The 18,327-nt window shown below is 26.3% G+C and overlaps 1 protein-coding gene across 5 annotated transcripts in view; it reads right to left on the reverse strand.

The window, feature by feature from the left end:
- Positions 1-10,289: 10,289 nt before the first annotated feature.
- The window catches only part of LOC127284404 (neuronal acetylcholine receptor subunit alpha-7-like), a 152,337-nt gene continuing 144,299 nt past the window's right edge, over positions 10,290-18,327 (reverse strand). For all 5 annotated transcript variants that reach the window (XM_051309811.1, XM_051309814.1, XM_051309808.1 and 2 more), the window contains one exon: positions 10,290-16,741. In XM_051309811.1, coding sequence (XP_051165768.1) covers positions 16,574-16,741 — 168 coding nt within the window. In that variant the 3' untranslated portion in view covers positions 10,290-16,573. The remainder of the gene's footprint in view (positions 16,742-18,327) is intronic.

Genomic DNA, 18,327 nt, shown 5'->3' on the forward strand with positions numbered 1-18,327 from the left:
GTCTCTGTCAACAGAAAACAAAATAAAAGAAATATCAAGGTAAATCAAATTAGATTAAAGAGTTATGAATATTTCTTTTCATTTAGAAATTGAATATAACGATTATTAAGATTTTGTATATCATCCTTTTTATTGACAGGGTTTTTTTTGCAAATTAATGTGTGTCATCTCTGATATTGAACGTTTTTTATAGTTACTTTCTCTGTCTAAAATTTTAAAATTGTCCTAATGAAAAGTGTGTGTGTAAGAATCATTGTGTACAGCAATTACGTTATTTTTAGAATTTATATGTTGTTTAATACGAATACCAACCATTCTTTTTGATTGTCCAACATAAGATGCGGGGTAATTTTTGCAATTTATTTTATAAACTGTATTAGTATTTTCAAGTTCTTTGTTTTTGTCTTTGCTTTTTGTAACTAAATTGTGGTTCATGTTGTTGTTTTTACAAGGAATGGATAAAATGCTATAGTTTTTTTAGATATGAGGAAGTTTTTTCATAAAGGTTCGGAACGTAGGGTAAAAAAATCTTTGGTATCATTGTGTAAAAAGTGTTATTTTTTTAATAGACGAATGTTGAAAATTGGACTCAATAGAATGCATACGTTTAATTATATATTTATTTATAAATTCTAAGGGGTAATTGTTTTTTAGTAAAACTTCTTTGACGAATTCGATGTTTTTTGCATGGAATTTTTTGATTGGGACAATTTTAAAATTTTAGACAGAGAAAGTAACTACAAAAAACGTTTAATATCAGAAGAGATGACACACATTAATTTGCAAAAAAAATCCTGTCAATAAAAAGGATGATATACAAAATCTTAATAATCGTTATATTCAATTTCTAAATGAAAAGAAATATTCATAACTCTTCTATCTAATTTGATTTACCTCGACATTTCTTTTATTTTGTTTTCTGTTGACAGAGACGGTCATTCACCTCATCACATAATTTTATGTCCTTCGAAAAATTTATATTTGTTTCACCACTGTCAAATCAACAGCTATATGACATAGATGTCGATTTTCGTTTCTCTCCGGTAATTAAATTATATACAACTTTAATATTAATAATTTTTCTATATATTATGTAATCTAACCGTAATTATTAATAAAATTTGTAGTTTCTGAAGAGGACAGCTGCGCTGTCGAAACGTAAAGAAATTGTTTAAATTTTTTTTTAAAACTTGACTCGGAGTGATCGTTTTACTCAATTTTCATCCTTTAAACTGAATATACCCTGATAGATTTGATGTACCCAATATCCACCCAGCTGGGTGAATATTGAGTGGATATTAAATATAAAGTAAAAAATTGATAAATCAGCTTTAATTAGATAAAATTGTTAAAAAAAGTTGTGTAATTGAGAAATTGTCTTCATAAAAGTTCATTTCTGCATTGCTTATGTTAAATTAATTTACAATTATTTAATTATTAATAAAAAAAGTATAATTTGTCCAAAACCTGTCACTTTAGATATGCACGATATTTTTTATTTCACATGCACAATTCTTTAACAAAATTTTTTGTTTTTGATAACACGTTACAGAAAATTAATAATTTACTTATGCTATTTTTGTTTATACTAATTTATTTATACCAATATACAATTAATTAATAATTCTTTACCAAAGAGAGACCTAATTAATTATCGCCCTATAAAAACCGCACTGAACCGCCTTCAGATGGCAGCAGCATGCAGAAAGCACAAAGTTGTAGTTGTCATTATCTTACTCATAGTTAGTAATTATTAGTATTATTTCGGAATTGGAACGTATTTTCTTATAGGTATCGTGTATCTTTAATGTGACAGGTTTGACAAATTACTTTATTATTAATAATAATTAAATAATTTTAAATTAATTTAACATAAGCAATGCAGAAATAGATTCTTATAAGAAGACCATAATTAAAGGTGATTTATGGATTTTTTTTACTTTTTATGTAATAACCACTCAATATCCATATGGGTGGATATTATAGAAATTAAATCCACCATGGTATTAATTTTTTTTCAAATAATTCTATGTTTTTTTTAAGATTTTCAACTTACTAAAAAGTAATTTATTTCTGCATTTAAACAATATAATAGACCTTATTGCAGACTTCTCGAATAATGGTCTTAATTTCACATTTTCATTTCAATTAAATAACTTCTAATATTTGGAAATAATAACATATATTTTCATTACTTTACATAGCCGCAAAAGCTGTATTTATTTCTTTTTTAACATTTTAAATTTGTAAATTTTGAGATTGCCACGCACCTCAATTTACTGAAAATCTTTATTTCCGAAATTGAACATTGCCTACTACGACTATGTGGAAACGAGGAGTCTAAATTTTTATTTTTACAGGATACGTGAGAGGTGGAGTTATCCAAAAAATAAAGAAAATTGGCATTATTTTGCTCTCACCCCCTACGATTTAATTGCATCAAAAAAAGATACCACTGCCACTCAAATTTTGCATGTACTTTAAATGAAAAAAATAATTTATCGTTCATTATATATAAAATTTTTAAAAATCAATATTTTTCCACCGGACTATTCTCTTTCTCTTTAAAAATGTTCAAAAATGACATATAATTGCTTAGATGTCAAATTTTTTATTTTAATATTTTTACAGGATTCTGAAAATTCTTCTATAAATGCAAAAATTGAGAATTATTTTCTTTTTCAATTTTTATAAAAAAAATTTTTGTGTTACCTGCATTAATCGAGATATTGGGACAAAGGTATGATGAACAATTTGAAGTAGTAAAGAGGTAAATTAAAAGATTTTTTTGGGTGGTGGAGTTAGGAAGTAATGAGGATTGAAAGAGAGGTCTGAATGGATTGATGAGGATAAGACGTGGAGGCAGAAAAAGAGTTTGTGTGAATGGAGTAAGATGGATGGTGAGACAGGATATAGAAGAGGTTGTCAAAATATATAATTAGTGAGAGGTAGAGGGTGAAGGGAAAATAGATAAAAGGGTTAATAGGGGAATGAAATGTGGAAGGTATATGAATGGAGGAATAGATGTATGGTGTAGTGCCACTGTAAAAAGAAGGTACTAAAACAGTACCGATTTTAGGTATCAAAATAGAACCAAATAACAATTTAGTACCTTAAGTTGGTATTAAATTAATAACTTTCTTTTTACAGTGTGAGTATGAAATGAAGGGATTGAACGGCGTTTGGAGAAGGGGCATGTTTTAAGTATATGTAGATGAAGAGTGAAATATGGTTGTGGTGGTGAATGGGTATTTAAAAATGGATGAAAAGTGGATGCTTTTCTTCATATAGTAATGTAAAGATTAAAGAAGTGGGTTTTAATGGGAACGAAGCCAATGGGCAAAAGGAACTGTAAACGGAAGCCCGCGAATTTGTAGTAGTAGGAAGTTATGTTAAGCTTATGATTAGATTAAGATTTATATGTAATCATGTTAATGCAGGAAGAAGAGTAAATAAAAATATATATTTAGTGAATTAAGACGTCAATATTGCATTTGAAATCACTTTGCCAATAATTTTTCAAACTAAAAAAAGAGAAATTTGAGCTTTTAATCCATCTGGATAATTAGAATTCCGTAAAAGTGTCATTCTGTATTGTACTTTACGTTTTTAGTGTCTGATTTAAATATATATATATAGATTCCTTTTATCTATAGTATCGAGAAATGGTTAGGCTTTTATTATGTATACCCATTGATAAAAAATATGTATATGGTTGTTAGTTTTTCTAACAATGTTCTGCCAGTAGTAATTTAAAAATTATTGCAGTAAAACTTTTTTGACAAAACACTCAGTTTGACATTTATAAAAAATATATATATATATATATGTATGTATATACATAATGTATTAGTGAGCTTTTTATAAGCAATTATGCACATCACTATCCTAACTTATACGAGTATGATTCTCATATCTTTATACCTTGTCAGTATAACATCGGCCCAGCATTATTTAAATTAGCTAAGAATTTGGCACTTGGACTTGTGTATCTAATTATTCTAATCACGTCATGTCATTATTAATTATTCTGCACCTCGGGTAGTTTTCCTGTTACAATATACTACTATTCCTACACGTGGTGCATATAACTATTAACCAGCCAGTTCGAGTGGCTTTTTATTATTTAACATTTTTTTAATAATAACAATACGATCATCATCGTGCTGAATAACTTTTCACATGCGTTGACAAAAAATACGATATCAAGTGTTAACATGAATTTTTTTCTTACATGTATTGCAGAAAATCACATGTGCTTTCAATTCTTTCATTCATATAATGAAAACAATTTTCAATTTTATCTGAATATTGATGAGTCTTCTTAGTAATTGGTATAGAACAGTGTATTTCGAAACTTTCAACTCATGAGGTTTGAATTGCAAACTATACACTGAAAAAACCTGGCTTCAAGTTTAGTAGCATACGCTATTCAATTTGAAACGCATAAAAAATGAACTGCGTAGGTACCACGTTCTATGTCGTTTAATATTGGCTCATTTTGAGATGCAATAAAAATGAGTCCACGTTTTTTCTATGATATAGCTGTGAAATATTTTCAAATATTATTGCATTCTTAGGTCGCATAATTATTTTATATTGATATGTTAAATTTTTAAAATAAAAAAAATAGAGTTGTAGTCAAAGTAATTATGATAAGCAAATATTAGAAAATTTCAAAATTTATTATACGAACTTGATCATGCAACTCGAAAAACGCAACTTATTCAAAAAGTAAATTAAATTGATCTACCTCCTTGAGGATTTTTATTCTAACCGTATTACTACAGATGCAAAATACTGTACAATAATGTCCGTATAAAATTCTTATCGTGGCTATTAGCTCTCCATTATTAGTCTAAAAGCAGTCAATTTTTAAACACTCATATCTTGTAGATGAAATTAATAAATCACAATTTTTAATAATGCTCTCTAAATCTGAATAAGTGAAAATTTCGCTGTTTCATTCAGCGAATTAATATCCACTGCAGAATCAGTGAAGTTCACTAATTCTTAGCGACATCACATACAGTTTCTCATTGATGAAACCAGCGAATTTTTGACTGATACAATCAGCGAAATATGAATTTCACTGATTTAGTGAGTGACTATTCGCTGATTCCCTGCATACTCTGGGCTGATTAAAATAGCGACTATTCGCTAGTAATCAGCGAATTTTCATTAATTCAAATTTAGAGAGTGGGTTTTTTTCGAATATTAGATTGTACCTCATCATGACTTTAAAATTATTATTTACATCTGAGTAAATATCTGTCTTTCTTTAAAAAATTGTTATTCAATTCTAAATTTTGCAATTTACTTTTTAATTTCAAGTTTAAATTTTTACACTACAATTTTGCGCTGCTCAATTTTTCAGTACGAAAAATATTAACTATATACCCAGGGTGTCTAGCAACCTTGAATTCATTGAAAACCTGGAAAAGTTCGAATGTTTATTTGATGGAATATTTAACCCTCCGTCCAACATCTGGGCCCAGCCAGATCTTTTTCGTCTTTAATCGTTAATTAATTTCTAGTTTAGTTAGCGACTTGTGCTTCTAGGTAGCTTTATAAAATCTCATTGGCTAACTATTTATAAAAAATATGACGAAAAAGTTCTTAAATATGATTTTATAAGGATAATATACCACATATCAGCGAACCTATACTTAATGTCTGGCTGAACTTTTAAACATTTTCTGTAAAAAAATGCATTTTGATCAGTTTTCTAGCTTTATACTTTTTACATAAAAAAGTATAGGGGTTCAGCTGGGCACCATGTGTCGGTCTGAAGATTATCGAATCATGTGTCAGACGGAGGGTTGAATGTATGTATAAATATCCATTTCATCGAATTTCCAAAATGTAGAATGTATATTTGACTTAATTTACAAAAGTTTTCCCCCCGTATAGCAAAAACTCTGATGTTTAAAAATGATCAATATTTTAGATAGATATGAATTTATCGCGGAGAATGTAAAATTTGATTTTAGATATGTTTAATAATTACAATATAATCATAAAAACTTAATGTATAAGTTTATTATTATGTATTACAATTATAATTTATTATCAATTTTTAATTTTTATCATTGTATTTATCACAACTATTTAAAATCATATTTATAATTCTCCGATACGAAATTATATCTGTCCAAAATACTTATAGTTTTAAACATCAGAAAACGCGTTCAAGTTTTTATTATATCGTGAAAAAAGGTGTATATTAGCACGTCTTTAGAATACATCGAAACTCAAAATATGTTTATATTTTGATTTTTTAATTTTACTAGAAATAAATATAAAAAATTTAATATGACTGATTTTTATTAAACCTATGACCGCTGTTCCTAGTTTACTTGATATAATAATACTTAAAATGAATTTTCTGTTGTTAAATTAAGTTATGTATATTGAATTAGTCACATTGTTTATCAAAGATCAATTAACAATCAGAAAAATATTCCAATTTTGCCATAAAGTTTTACCTACTGAATATGTCAAATTTTATAAGTAACATGAAACAAAATAATTTGAAAATATTTAGTAATATTCGTAAATATTAAATATTTAACATTTAATTTAAATATTAACACACTCATGCAAAAAAATTTTTTTTGCTTTTTTGGCAAATTGTTTAATTATATTAATTTTGAAATGATAAAGCCTATTATGGTTATGTGGTTATAAATATTTTTTTTTTAAATTCTCAACTAGTTTCGAACAATAAGTTGTTCTTTTTCAAGGGATATTTTATAATGATATCTATTATATTAATGTATCTTTTTTTTATTATAAAATTATTAATATTATAAATATAAATTTTATATCGACGAATAATCAAGAAATAAATTAAAATAAATATTTAAAACCGAATAAACACGGTAGGCCTTATAATTTCAAAATTAAAAGAATAAGAATGTTATAAAATTTTAATTGGAATATGAAAATAATTTATTTTCATTTATACTACATATTAATGTTGCAATAAAAATGAAACTTAACACAAACTTACCAAGTACAATAAATACATGCATACAAAGAAATTATTTTTGTGGCCTGGGGTACAGACAATGTTTATTATTATAAGTTTTTGGAGTCGCTAAAACCGAATCCGCTGTCGATTTTATCTTATCAAGTCATGATTTTGACATAATTAAAAAACCGTCACAAGAATACAAAAAATTAAAATAATTGAGTGTCCCGATCAAATAACTCGACCGACGCTCGGACGAACGCTCTATTACCAGTCAAGTACACGGAAAAAAATAGTTTGCGAAACTTTCGTAAACTAGTTTTTCACTTTTGGACGGTCCCCAAGTTTGGAAATCTTTCATTAACTTTTTCCAAGATTTCACGAACGTTCATCACTCTCTTCATAACAATCAATGTCTGCGCACGCGCACAAAAAAAAGTTCGTGAAATCTTGGAAAATGTTAATGAAAGATTTCCAAACTTTGGGCCCGTCCAAAAGTAAACAACTAGTTTACGAAAGTTTCACGAACAATTTTTTTCCGTGTAGCAGTGACAGCTTGTGGGCGGCTCACTGCTACCCGACTACCATTAGAGCGTGCGTCCGAGCGTCGGTCGAGTTATTTGATCGGGACACTCAATTCCACCCTGAAATTCAGACCATATTTATAAACATTGGATTCTGTTTCATCGACCTCAAAAACGTATAATAAACATAGTCTGAATCCCAGAATTAGATTATTCTTCATTTCTTGTTTTTCTATAAAGATTTTTTGAGGTTATGTCAATATCCTAACGTGGTGGGTTAAAATAGATAGTGGATTCGATTTCAGTGACCCCAAAAACGTACAAATCTTGGTATTCTTCTAAAATACATTTATGAATTTAACGTATTCAGTAGTAAAACCTCAATCTTAAATTTAGTTAACTTTTCAGATTTTTTTTATACCTATTCACATTTGATAGTAAAGGTATCTCATATGGAGTGACGAGTTATCGTCAGTACGCGTTTAGTAAGAAACATTTAGTAATGCTGAATAAATATTATTGATGAAGATTACGAAGCAGCCCCTGGCGGATTCGATTTGCGTAATGTCTACTTAACTAAGCGGACTTTAGGTAGACATTAGGTAGACATGTAAAAAAACGTATAAAAAAGCTATTAATCGACTTATTATGATAAAAAAAAGTTGATAAAAGGGTAAATGAATGTTTATAGAGTAAATTCGTACAAAATTTGTAATTAATAAAGCAATAAATAATTAATAATGAATGGAAATGTGCGCGAGGTACCTGATCAGTTCAGCTGTACAATTATTTTCGTGCTATTTTCATGAAAAGAATATAAATTAACTGCAAAAACAATTGATATTTATAAAAAAGTGTAAAATTGATTTAATTTGAGTGTTTGCAATACGAATTATTAAATAATAAATAAGTTTTTATCAAATGTGACTAGTGTTGTGAAAACCTGTGAAAACTAATGAGTTACTACATTACCGATCGCATATGATAATAAAAAGTTCTCGATGAGTGTAACAAAAAAGCTGCAATCATGTCCGTAATTTTGGACGAGAAACAATTATGAAATCAACAATTATTTGTATAACTTTATTCTGCATTTTAAAATTCATTTTTTATTTTCTTTCAAAGCAAAAGCTTGGAAGAAAACATGCTCGCACTGTATTGAAAAACTGGTGGCGCCATCTCTCATATGCGATCGGTAATGTAGTAACTCATTAGTTTTCACAGGTTTTCACAACACTATTCACATTTGATAAAAACTTAATTATTATTTAATAATTCGTATTGCAAACAATAAAATTAAATCAATTTTACACTTTTTTATAAATATCAATTGTTTTTGCAGTTAATTTATATTCTTTTCATGAAAATAGCACGAAAATAATTGTACAGCTGAACTGATCAGGTACCTCGCGCACATTTCCATTCATTATTAATTATTTATTGCTTTATTAATTACAAATTTTGTACGAATTTACTCTATAAACATTCATTTACCCTTTTATCAACTTTTTTTTATCATAATAAGTCGATTAATAGCTTTTTTATACGTTTTTTTACATGTCTACCTAATGTCTACCTAAAGTCCGCTTAGTTAAGTAGACATTACGCAAATCGAATCCGCCAGGGAGCGTTTATTTTTGTCCTGTTAATTATACTAAACAGAGTAGTAAAGTTTACTATTTGCTACAAGTTTGCTACAAACTTGCTGCCCTAATTTTCTGGAAAATGTACTAACTGTGGTAGCATTCACTTATGTATTAAAAAAAATATATATATATGTATATTAAAGTTTCAAATTCATTTGGAAATCAGAAAATTTTTTCAAATTATAAAAACATAATATTTCAAGTTTTTGCAGCTTAAAAAGTAATATGAAGAATAAAATTTGAAATCTAAATTTCATACCTGATGTAATAATTTAAAAAAGAAATCAAATAACTTATAAGTATGACATTCAAAGTACTCTCGTTGAGTCAGTGATGAACTTTAAAGAACATCAAAGATTATTATTTTACATTAAAATTCATGTCAACACTTTAATTCTAATATATTACAAAATAATTTCGTAGACGTAGATAAATAATAGTAGTTTTAAAAGTATTAAGCAAATAGTTCAACAAATAATAGAATGCATAAAAGTATAATGATAATAGATATTTTTTTCTTCCATTATTGTAATTATGTAGATTAATTTTTTTCGATTATTGGAAGAGTGCATTCTTCCAATAATCGGAAAATTATTTTTCATGGAAAATGGAAAACTAATTCACTTTATCATGGTGCTTTAGAAACAATACCAGGTGTGACAAAAATAGGTGTAAATATTATATACATATATATAGGTTAGAAATTCTTTGGAATAAAAATCATAAAATTTTCTTTTCTCAAGACATTGTATAAAAAAAGTTAAATATTATCTTTCAAATCTTATGTAAATTGTAAAGATTAAAATTATTCTGATTTAAAAAAGTCACATTTTAATTAATTTATTTGTCATAAACATAACCTTAGGCTAGTTCAAAAGTCAGGAAACAAAAGGTTTTTATGTATTTAATAAAATAGTCTTAAGTTTTGAGATTATGTTCATGACTATAAATTAATTAACCACTAGTTGTTCTTCAAAATAGAATAATTTTTAATCTTTACAATTTACATGAAATTTAAAAGATAATATTTCACTTTTTATACGATATCATGAAATAAGGAGTTTTATAATTTTTATTCAAACGAATTTCTAACCTGTAAATAATACTGAAATATTTCTACACATTTTTGTCAAACCTGTTATTGCTAATGAGCACTGTGATATTTAACTAATTCATAAAAGTATATATAACATGTTTCATTATATTTTTAACCATTTTTTTGAATAAAGTAATGAAATTTAAAAAATACATTTTTTGTATATTTATATTTTATATATTTATATATTTTGATGTTAAGTTTTTAAAGAAAAGTAGAAAATTTAAAAAAGTTTTATTGAAAACGTACTATTTTTACAGTAATTGTATATGAGATTGTATTGTCATAAATTAATCTTTTAATTTGAATCCTGCAACTTTCAGGTACCTACATTTAATCCTCAAATTGTCTTTTAAATTTTAAGTTTTTTGCTTCCTCATAGAGGTAACAAAATTGTGTTGTTGAAATTTTACCATTGCAATTTTTTGACATATACTTTGATGTTTTCTTACCCCAGGAATCCAAAAACGATGTTTTTAAAAATTATCCGCATGTGTGTGTATTTACTATAACATAATATTAAACCCAATATCTCAAAAACATAAAGAGCAACAGATTTGCATTTTTTAAATTGTAGGTTTCATAGGGGAACATAAAATGAAGTTATAAATGTTTATAGGCTTTAAAATTTCTTAAATAACACTAAAAATTATCATTTGTATTTTTGCTCAAGTAAATACAAAATAAAAATACAAAGACTTATAAATTTGTAATATACAGTATTTATGCTATATTTCCCTTAATAAAATAATTTTTTTGAGATTATAAATGTTTTGTTTATATTATATTAATTTATTTATTGGACTATATCGACTGAATACTTTTAAAACTTTAATTTAAATATTATAATAATGTATTTTGCACTGCTTATTATGAGCATCAACCGTTACAGATTAAGTTTTCATACAAGTATCCTAATCATACACAAACTTAAGAACAATTTAATTATTATTTTACATAACAAACTTTTTAACATGTGTCGTTGCAATTCTACATAGAAAATTTAAGACCTAATATACTTTAATATCATAGAAATCAAAACTTGCATATACATTTAATACAAAATATGCATATTAGTTCTTATGTTCTATGTAGAATATGCAATCACTTTTTAAGTAATTGCAATAAAATTTCTGTTACTGCATAAGGGGCCATTAATAAATTACGTTGCACTATTTTTCACCATTTTCGACTCTCCCCCTGTTGCACATTTTGCATACACTAGCGCCATTTTTTCTATTGAATGTTGCAAATCCTTGACCCCCCCTCCCCTTCAAGCGCAACGTAATTTATGGATGGCCCCTAAGTAATAAAGTAATATTTAACAAAGCAGATGTAACATTCTAATGAATTATTTCGGCTAAATATATTTTGTTAGGTGTTAAAAATGTTTGAGTTCCTATATTTAAAAGTCAATAAATTATTAATTTGCTATGAATTTAACTTTAGAAATATTTTGAAAGTGGATCGAGCACATTACTAACAGTTCAATAAAATTTACATAATATACTGACTTTAATATATTTGAGATACTGATTTAAGAAAGTAATATATTTTTGATCAATATAGGTACAAAACATGAAAATCTAATTTGGAAAACAATATTATAGGCTCAGTCCAGATCTTGTATATACAAGATCGAGCTCGGCTTTTAAAAATAATTCAAATTACTTATAAAATTGTTATTAAAAATATGGAATTTTTTAATTTACAGTTTTACAAAAATATTTATTAAAAAGAGTGAACATTTTTGTATAATAAGGGTGTCGATTATATAATTTTATTTGACTTTGACATCAAAGTCAAATTTATTTTTCGATTTCACTTTGTGTAATTAAAAAAGTTAATATTTTTTATTATCTAAAAATATTTTTTACAGTTTAATGATGATTCAAGTAAAATACTTATCGATGAAAAATTATTGTGCTTTTTATTTTAAAAATAAATAATTTATTTATCATTCAATTTGTGTTTAGAATAAACTAAAATTTTTGACTAGTGAATTTATAATTTATTTATCTACTATAGACTCTGATTTATAATGTTGAAGTAGAAGTCGACCGAATAATCATTTTTAAAATTATTTGTGGTGATGAGTTCAACATACAGCAGATATCATAGACCAAGTGAATACTTTTTATTTTTCAAACAAAATTGATATAGTTGAAAATAGTGAAGGTAAAAAATTTAATCAAATTTACTTTTTCTTTTTAATTATTATTCACTCGATTTCTACTTCAGTGTTAATAATTAGTCCACTAGAAAATTAAATATAAAAGCCATTTGTCAATAAAAAATAAATTTAAAGTCAAAGTGAAATCAAAAATAGAAATTTGTCTTTGACGTTCAGACGAATTTAACTTTAACGTCAAAGTCAAATTACATAAGCGACACCCGATATAAGTTTAATTAATTTATTGCAAACGGCTGTTGAATTATTAATCCAAAAATGTTAATGTTAATACAAAAAAAACCTAACAAAAATTTCAAATTTCAAAAGACGGTTATAAGTGTTTTTTGATTTTATTGTGAACTACAGATTTTTATAAAATTTTTAACATTTTAGAAAATCAATGAAATTTTTTTTGACACAATTGAGCTGGACTGAGCCAATACATTTTTTGCAATAACTGAAAATACACTGATTGTTTAAAATTTTGAATTATTGATTTAAGACCGAAAAGGATTAGAAGAATTAATCCTAGAAAGTAAGATGGATAAGCTAATAATATTTTAGGTGATATAGTTTTACTATGGAATAAAGGGAAAAAGAGAAATTGTTGAAGTGTAAAAATGGTGTTATGGACTGAGCAAAATAGACTGAAAACAAGGTTGAGAATTTGCATGAAGAATATAATAAATAGGTAACTTATTTTACGTTACCCGTTTAGTTAATGTGTTAGTTTAAACGAAGTGTATTTTTGTAGAACAGAAGAGATTACGTGATGTGTTTGAAATTTTGGTATATATATGTTATTTCATTTTCATCGTCGTACTGCAAAATAAAATTTTAGTTTTTATTCAAAACTTTTTTTAACGACGACGTTTCGATTTCTACATTCGCCTCCATCATCAGGTCACTGTAATAAAACAAAAATAACACACATTCAAAAACTCACAAAATATCACTTAAAAAAATTAGTTTTTAATAATAAAAATAAATTAATGAATTTTTACCTAGTTAAATATTAATTATATGAATAATTCGTCAACAAAATTAACCAAATAAATAATTAAAATTAATTAAAAAAGATAAAATTTCTTTTTCGATTTTTGAAAGAAATCACATACATTGTTATTGTAAGTGATTAGTCAAATTGAAATGAGTCATTAATTTATTTAAATTAGTTAAAAAAAATTTTCCTTTGAGTATTTTTTTGAATGTGAATTATTTCTATTTTATTAAAGCGATTTGATGATGGTGGCGAACCTATTGCCATCGAAACATCATCGTTATAAAAGAAGTTTTTAAATTTTTTTATCACCCAATCTTCCGAAATCGAATAAATAATTCTATATAATATAATAATGGAAGAGAAAAACTTTTCTTCTAAAACTTTAGTTAACTCAACTTGGAATCTATAAATTTGAAGAAATGTAATATTGAGAATTAATTTCCGTCGAAAATAAAACAAACTAATCTTTGAAATAATCAATTGCTCGATACACTGGCTTAACTTAAGTAATTTCAAGTATAGCAGCCCGTAATTTTAATTAAATATATACGTAGATAGCGTTATGTAACTAGTCAACGTTCTACCGATCTTTTTATAATTCTTACAAAGTATATTTTTCACCTTTTTGGAATCGAAATTTGTCGATCGGGCATTATTATTTTATATGATCTACGTTTATACTTTATTTAATTATCATTTATAACATCATCAACAACGTTTTTATTAGTTTAACTTTAGTATTTATATAGAAGGTAATGTGATTGGCTTTCGCGTCAATGCCACTGGCCGTATAATGAAATTTTATTAAAACTGTTTAATATCGTTCTTGCGACTATCCGTAAACAAAACTGTCATTTTTCGCGTTTTATCGTAATTTAAATGTTCATTTAAAAATTCTAGAAACACATTTTGATTACTATTATGATAAGTAAGTGGAGAGGGAAGAGTATAAAATAAGTCGAGATGAAGTTACATGCATACAGAGAATATTATTATATGTAAATATATGTGTGTATGTATATATGTATGTGCACACAATAATTCATGCACACACACACACAAATAAATATATACACATATGTACATGATTAGACAGTTATGATAAGTTGTACTTGTAAAATTGAGCACAGTTGCATGAAACGTGAGGACAAAGTATCGTTCAAAGATTTGTTAACGGATAATCCAATTCGGACTTGCATGTTAAGATTTTTAGCCATTGTTATACGTTACAAATGGCCAAAAAGCATAAGAATATGCTGAAGATCGAATAGAAACTGCCGGTGTTTATTGAGAACTAGAATAGATAATAACTGAAACTTTCTTAAAAAGTAAATTTTTTACTAAATCTGTGGTAAGAGTATATTTCCATATTCTCTTAACCCTGAATTCGCTTAACCTATAAAAATTGCGCTATCGCACGCCACACAATCATACTATAAATCTTCATAATCGTATTTACTTACTAGTGATACAGATAATAAAATTCACTGGCATTTGAATCACCTTGGCAGTTCAATAATGTGTTTGAGAGTACAACGTGTGCGCTTTGCTTCTTAGCACGTAACTGTTAATGTGTTATTGTGGTCATTAAATACTGCCCACAAAAGAAATCAATTCTTTATGATCGTAATAAATTTAGATAGACTGTGATTTCAGTCTTGGGTCCATTTTAATTCCGTGTACTCTGTGTTTGTTCTACTCCAGTCAAATAGTTTTTATACATATAACAAACTGTCCAGTTAAAATTACTATTTCGGCCACATGAAAATCATGACTTTATAGAAATTAAGAAATAAAATTAATTTCTAACGAATTTTCAATGAGTTAAATTTCACTGTTATTTAAATTTACAGAAACAGTGTTAAAATAGAATTTTTTTTTTTTTTTAATTAAATAACATATAAGATGGCTGGAGTATGGCATGTATAAGTGTGTACGTACTTCGTACCTGCTAAAAACCACCGAATAATTTTCAAACCGTATTCACTACGATTAGCATAAAAAAGTTAAGGCAAAAATCCACATGAAAATTTTCTAAAATAAGTTCTTAATGATTCTTATATGATGATTAAATCTAAAGGTATTCTATATGATTTATTATAGAATCCACGCTTTTGCAAGAAGATTCTAATTAGCTCAGTTTTAAAATTTTGTTAATTCTTTTTGCCTACCTAAAGCTCCAGATTTATATAAAAGAAGTAATTTAATTTAGGTGGGAAATTTTAGAAATGGATTTTTAACTGGGACGAATGTTGTGTATTATTAGGTTGGAATGAAAAAGTTTTTAAGTATGAAGAAACTGCTACTTAAAACATTTAACATATGACATAAATATTCTCTGTTTTTTAATCATACCTTTTAATGTGCTTTCAAAAATTTATACTAATAATATGTAAAAATTTTTAGTTCGTACCATTCCTAGTTGAGCATCAATATATTTTTAATTTTTGTTATAATTTAATACGTTAAAATATTAAATACATATTCAAACAATAAGTTTCATTTAAAATAGTTTTCCTGCCGAAGGTAAGATAACTATAGCATTCATCAACATTAAAATTAATAAGGAAAATACTATTAAAATCCGAAGACAGCGGCGGTAAGAATATATTTATTTATGTTCAGAACTTTTTCGTTCCACACTAGTAAGTAAATAAAATGTATGGATGTTTTTATGTATATATGTATGTAATAGTATGTATATTTGCGTTAAGTTATAAAATTAAAGAAAAGCTTTAAAAATATTTTCAACCTGTCTCTGTGTATTATTACCCAAAAACCGGAAATTGTTAAAACGCTCACTAAATACTCAAAAGATTCCTGTTGATGCTCATGGAATATTTAGTAAACATTTCATGCGAATTTTTTTTATGGGGTATGTTCATCTGAAAGTGTTTTTTCTAAGGCGTATTTTATAACTCAACAACGATAAACGTGTCGAGATCAGATAAAAGACAGATTTTTTCGTATTGATTTTCTATTGTAAAGCAGTCTCACTTCAGATAACACTCGTTTCAGACCAAAAATCACACGTCACGAGCATAACAAACGAAAGCGATCGCAATGGGACTATTACCCGTAACAAGAACAAGTTTATCATCAACTGAGCATCGGCTTCTTTTTTCACTTTCGGCATCAATCTTGAAATTTTCGAATCACGTGACGATAATATGTGGAGCAGAAAACAGGACGGTGATGGTAGCAATGATAGTGAATAGAGTAAATATAATTAGGCACATCCTGTCAATCACCATCGCAGCAAACTTCCAGTCGTTCGTTACCTTGGTATTTACTTCTTCGTCTTTTAGTTGATCAGTAATAATCTGAAAATATCGATTATTTTGTTAAACAAACTATTTATCTGAATTTATTTTATATTAATGAAATATGCCCAGGCAATTTTTATGTAGAACAAAAAAACGGTGAAAATCGGTTCATATATTGTGTAGCGAAGATTGATGAATTATGAGACACTTTTTCAAACCCATGTAATTTCCACAAAAATTAAGTTTCTATAGCAAATTTCAAAATGGTATGTGTTACTAGGAGGAATAATCTACATTATGCTTAATCAGTTTCGTAAAATAATTTTCTTTTGAAAAAATGTCGAGGGTTAGCAAAAAACGTCCTTTTTCTTTTTTCAAACAACTGAAACTAATATGAACTGAAAATAATATAAAAATGAAATGAAATTATAAAATTAAGAAATCAAGAAGAACGATTGAATTGATTGGAATGCCCAAAGTGATAATGTGTACTGATTTTTGCACCATTACGTGCGCATTTCAAGTCGGGTTACCTTCTTCGTTTTTTGTAATGTATAGGGCATACAGGTTAGAAAAAGAGTATTAAAGTAGAGTAATTGTTTAAAAAATACAACAAAAGTAGTAAACATTTTAAATTAAAATTTAAAGGTATTTTTTTATCAAATAACATTTATTTTACTTAGGGTCAGTTGAGGTGAATGTGGACAAAATCGCTATTTTTCACAAATTACGTAATTTTCATCCTTTAAAAAGTAATATTTGCGGGTTTATTTTTTTTAATATGTTATTTACGTTCCCAGGATTAATTTTATACACCAGAAAAAAATTTAGATAAGCTTTAAACGCATGAAACTGACTGTCCCCATTTACTCCAAAATTTAGAAAATTTCATAAAATTTGGGGTAAATGGGGATAGCATACACGAAGAAAACCTAAAAGCACTAAGTATTTTTTTTCACAGCACTGGCTACTGTTATTATTATTATATTATTACTGCAATTTTTCTTGTCAAACATTGATTTTAATTGGCATGTTTATAAACAGTTAATGAATAACAGAAATAAAGACTTTAAAAAGTCTTTTTAAAAACTATCGGTTTAAAATTTTTTTTTAGTTATATAGCAAATAAAGTTATTATATTATAATGAAATAAAAAATAATTATTTTTAAAATAAATTATTACAGGTAAATTTTAAATATTTATTTGTATTTCACAAGTTTTGAAATTTTAAGATTTCTTAGCTAATATCAAATTACAACTTAATCTAAATTTATAGATAATTATGATTTAAAAATAATAAGTTTCAACATTATTATATTAAATATTTATCTCGTGAAGTAAAAAAAATTATTATTTCTTACGTTTATTAATAAAAAGTAATTTATTTAATATTATTAAAGTTTATTGCTTCTTATTTAATTAAATATAAATAATTTAAGTCAAATAATCTATTTTTTATAAAAATATTAGAAAACATCTAAAATTGATTAAAATTATTTTGAACGCTTGTTTAAAATTGTTGTCTATTTTTATTAAAGGTTGAATGTTCTTTTATTTCTTTAATCCTAAAAAATAATTCTACACAGTACTCAGAGCTGTGAGAACAGCAGTCACGACTTCGAGCAAAGAATTTATTGCTACA

Source organism: Leptopilina boulardi, unplaced genomic scaffold, assembly GCF_019393585.1.
Source record: "Leptopilina boulardi isolate dan_hultmark-lab unplaced genomic scaffold, ZJU_Lbou_2.1 LbouV2_324, whole genome shotgun sequence".
NCBI lineage: Eukaryota > Metazoa > Arthropoda > Insecta > Hymenoptera > Figitidae > Leptopilina > Leptopilina boulardi.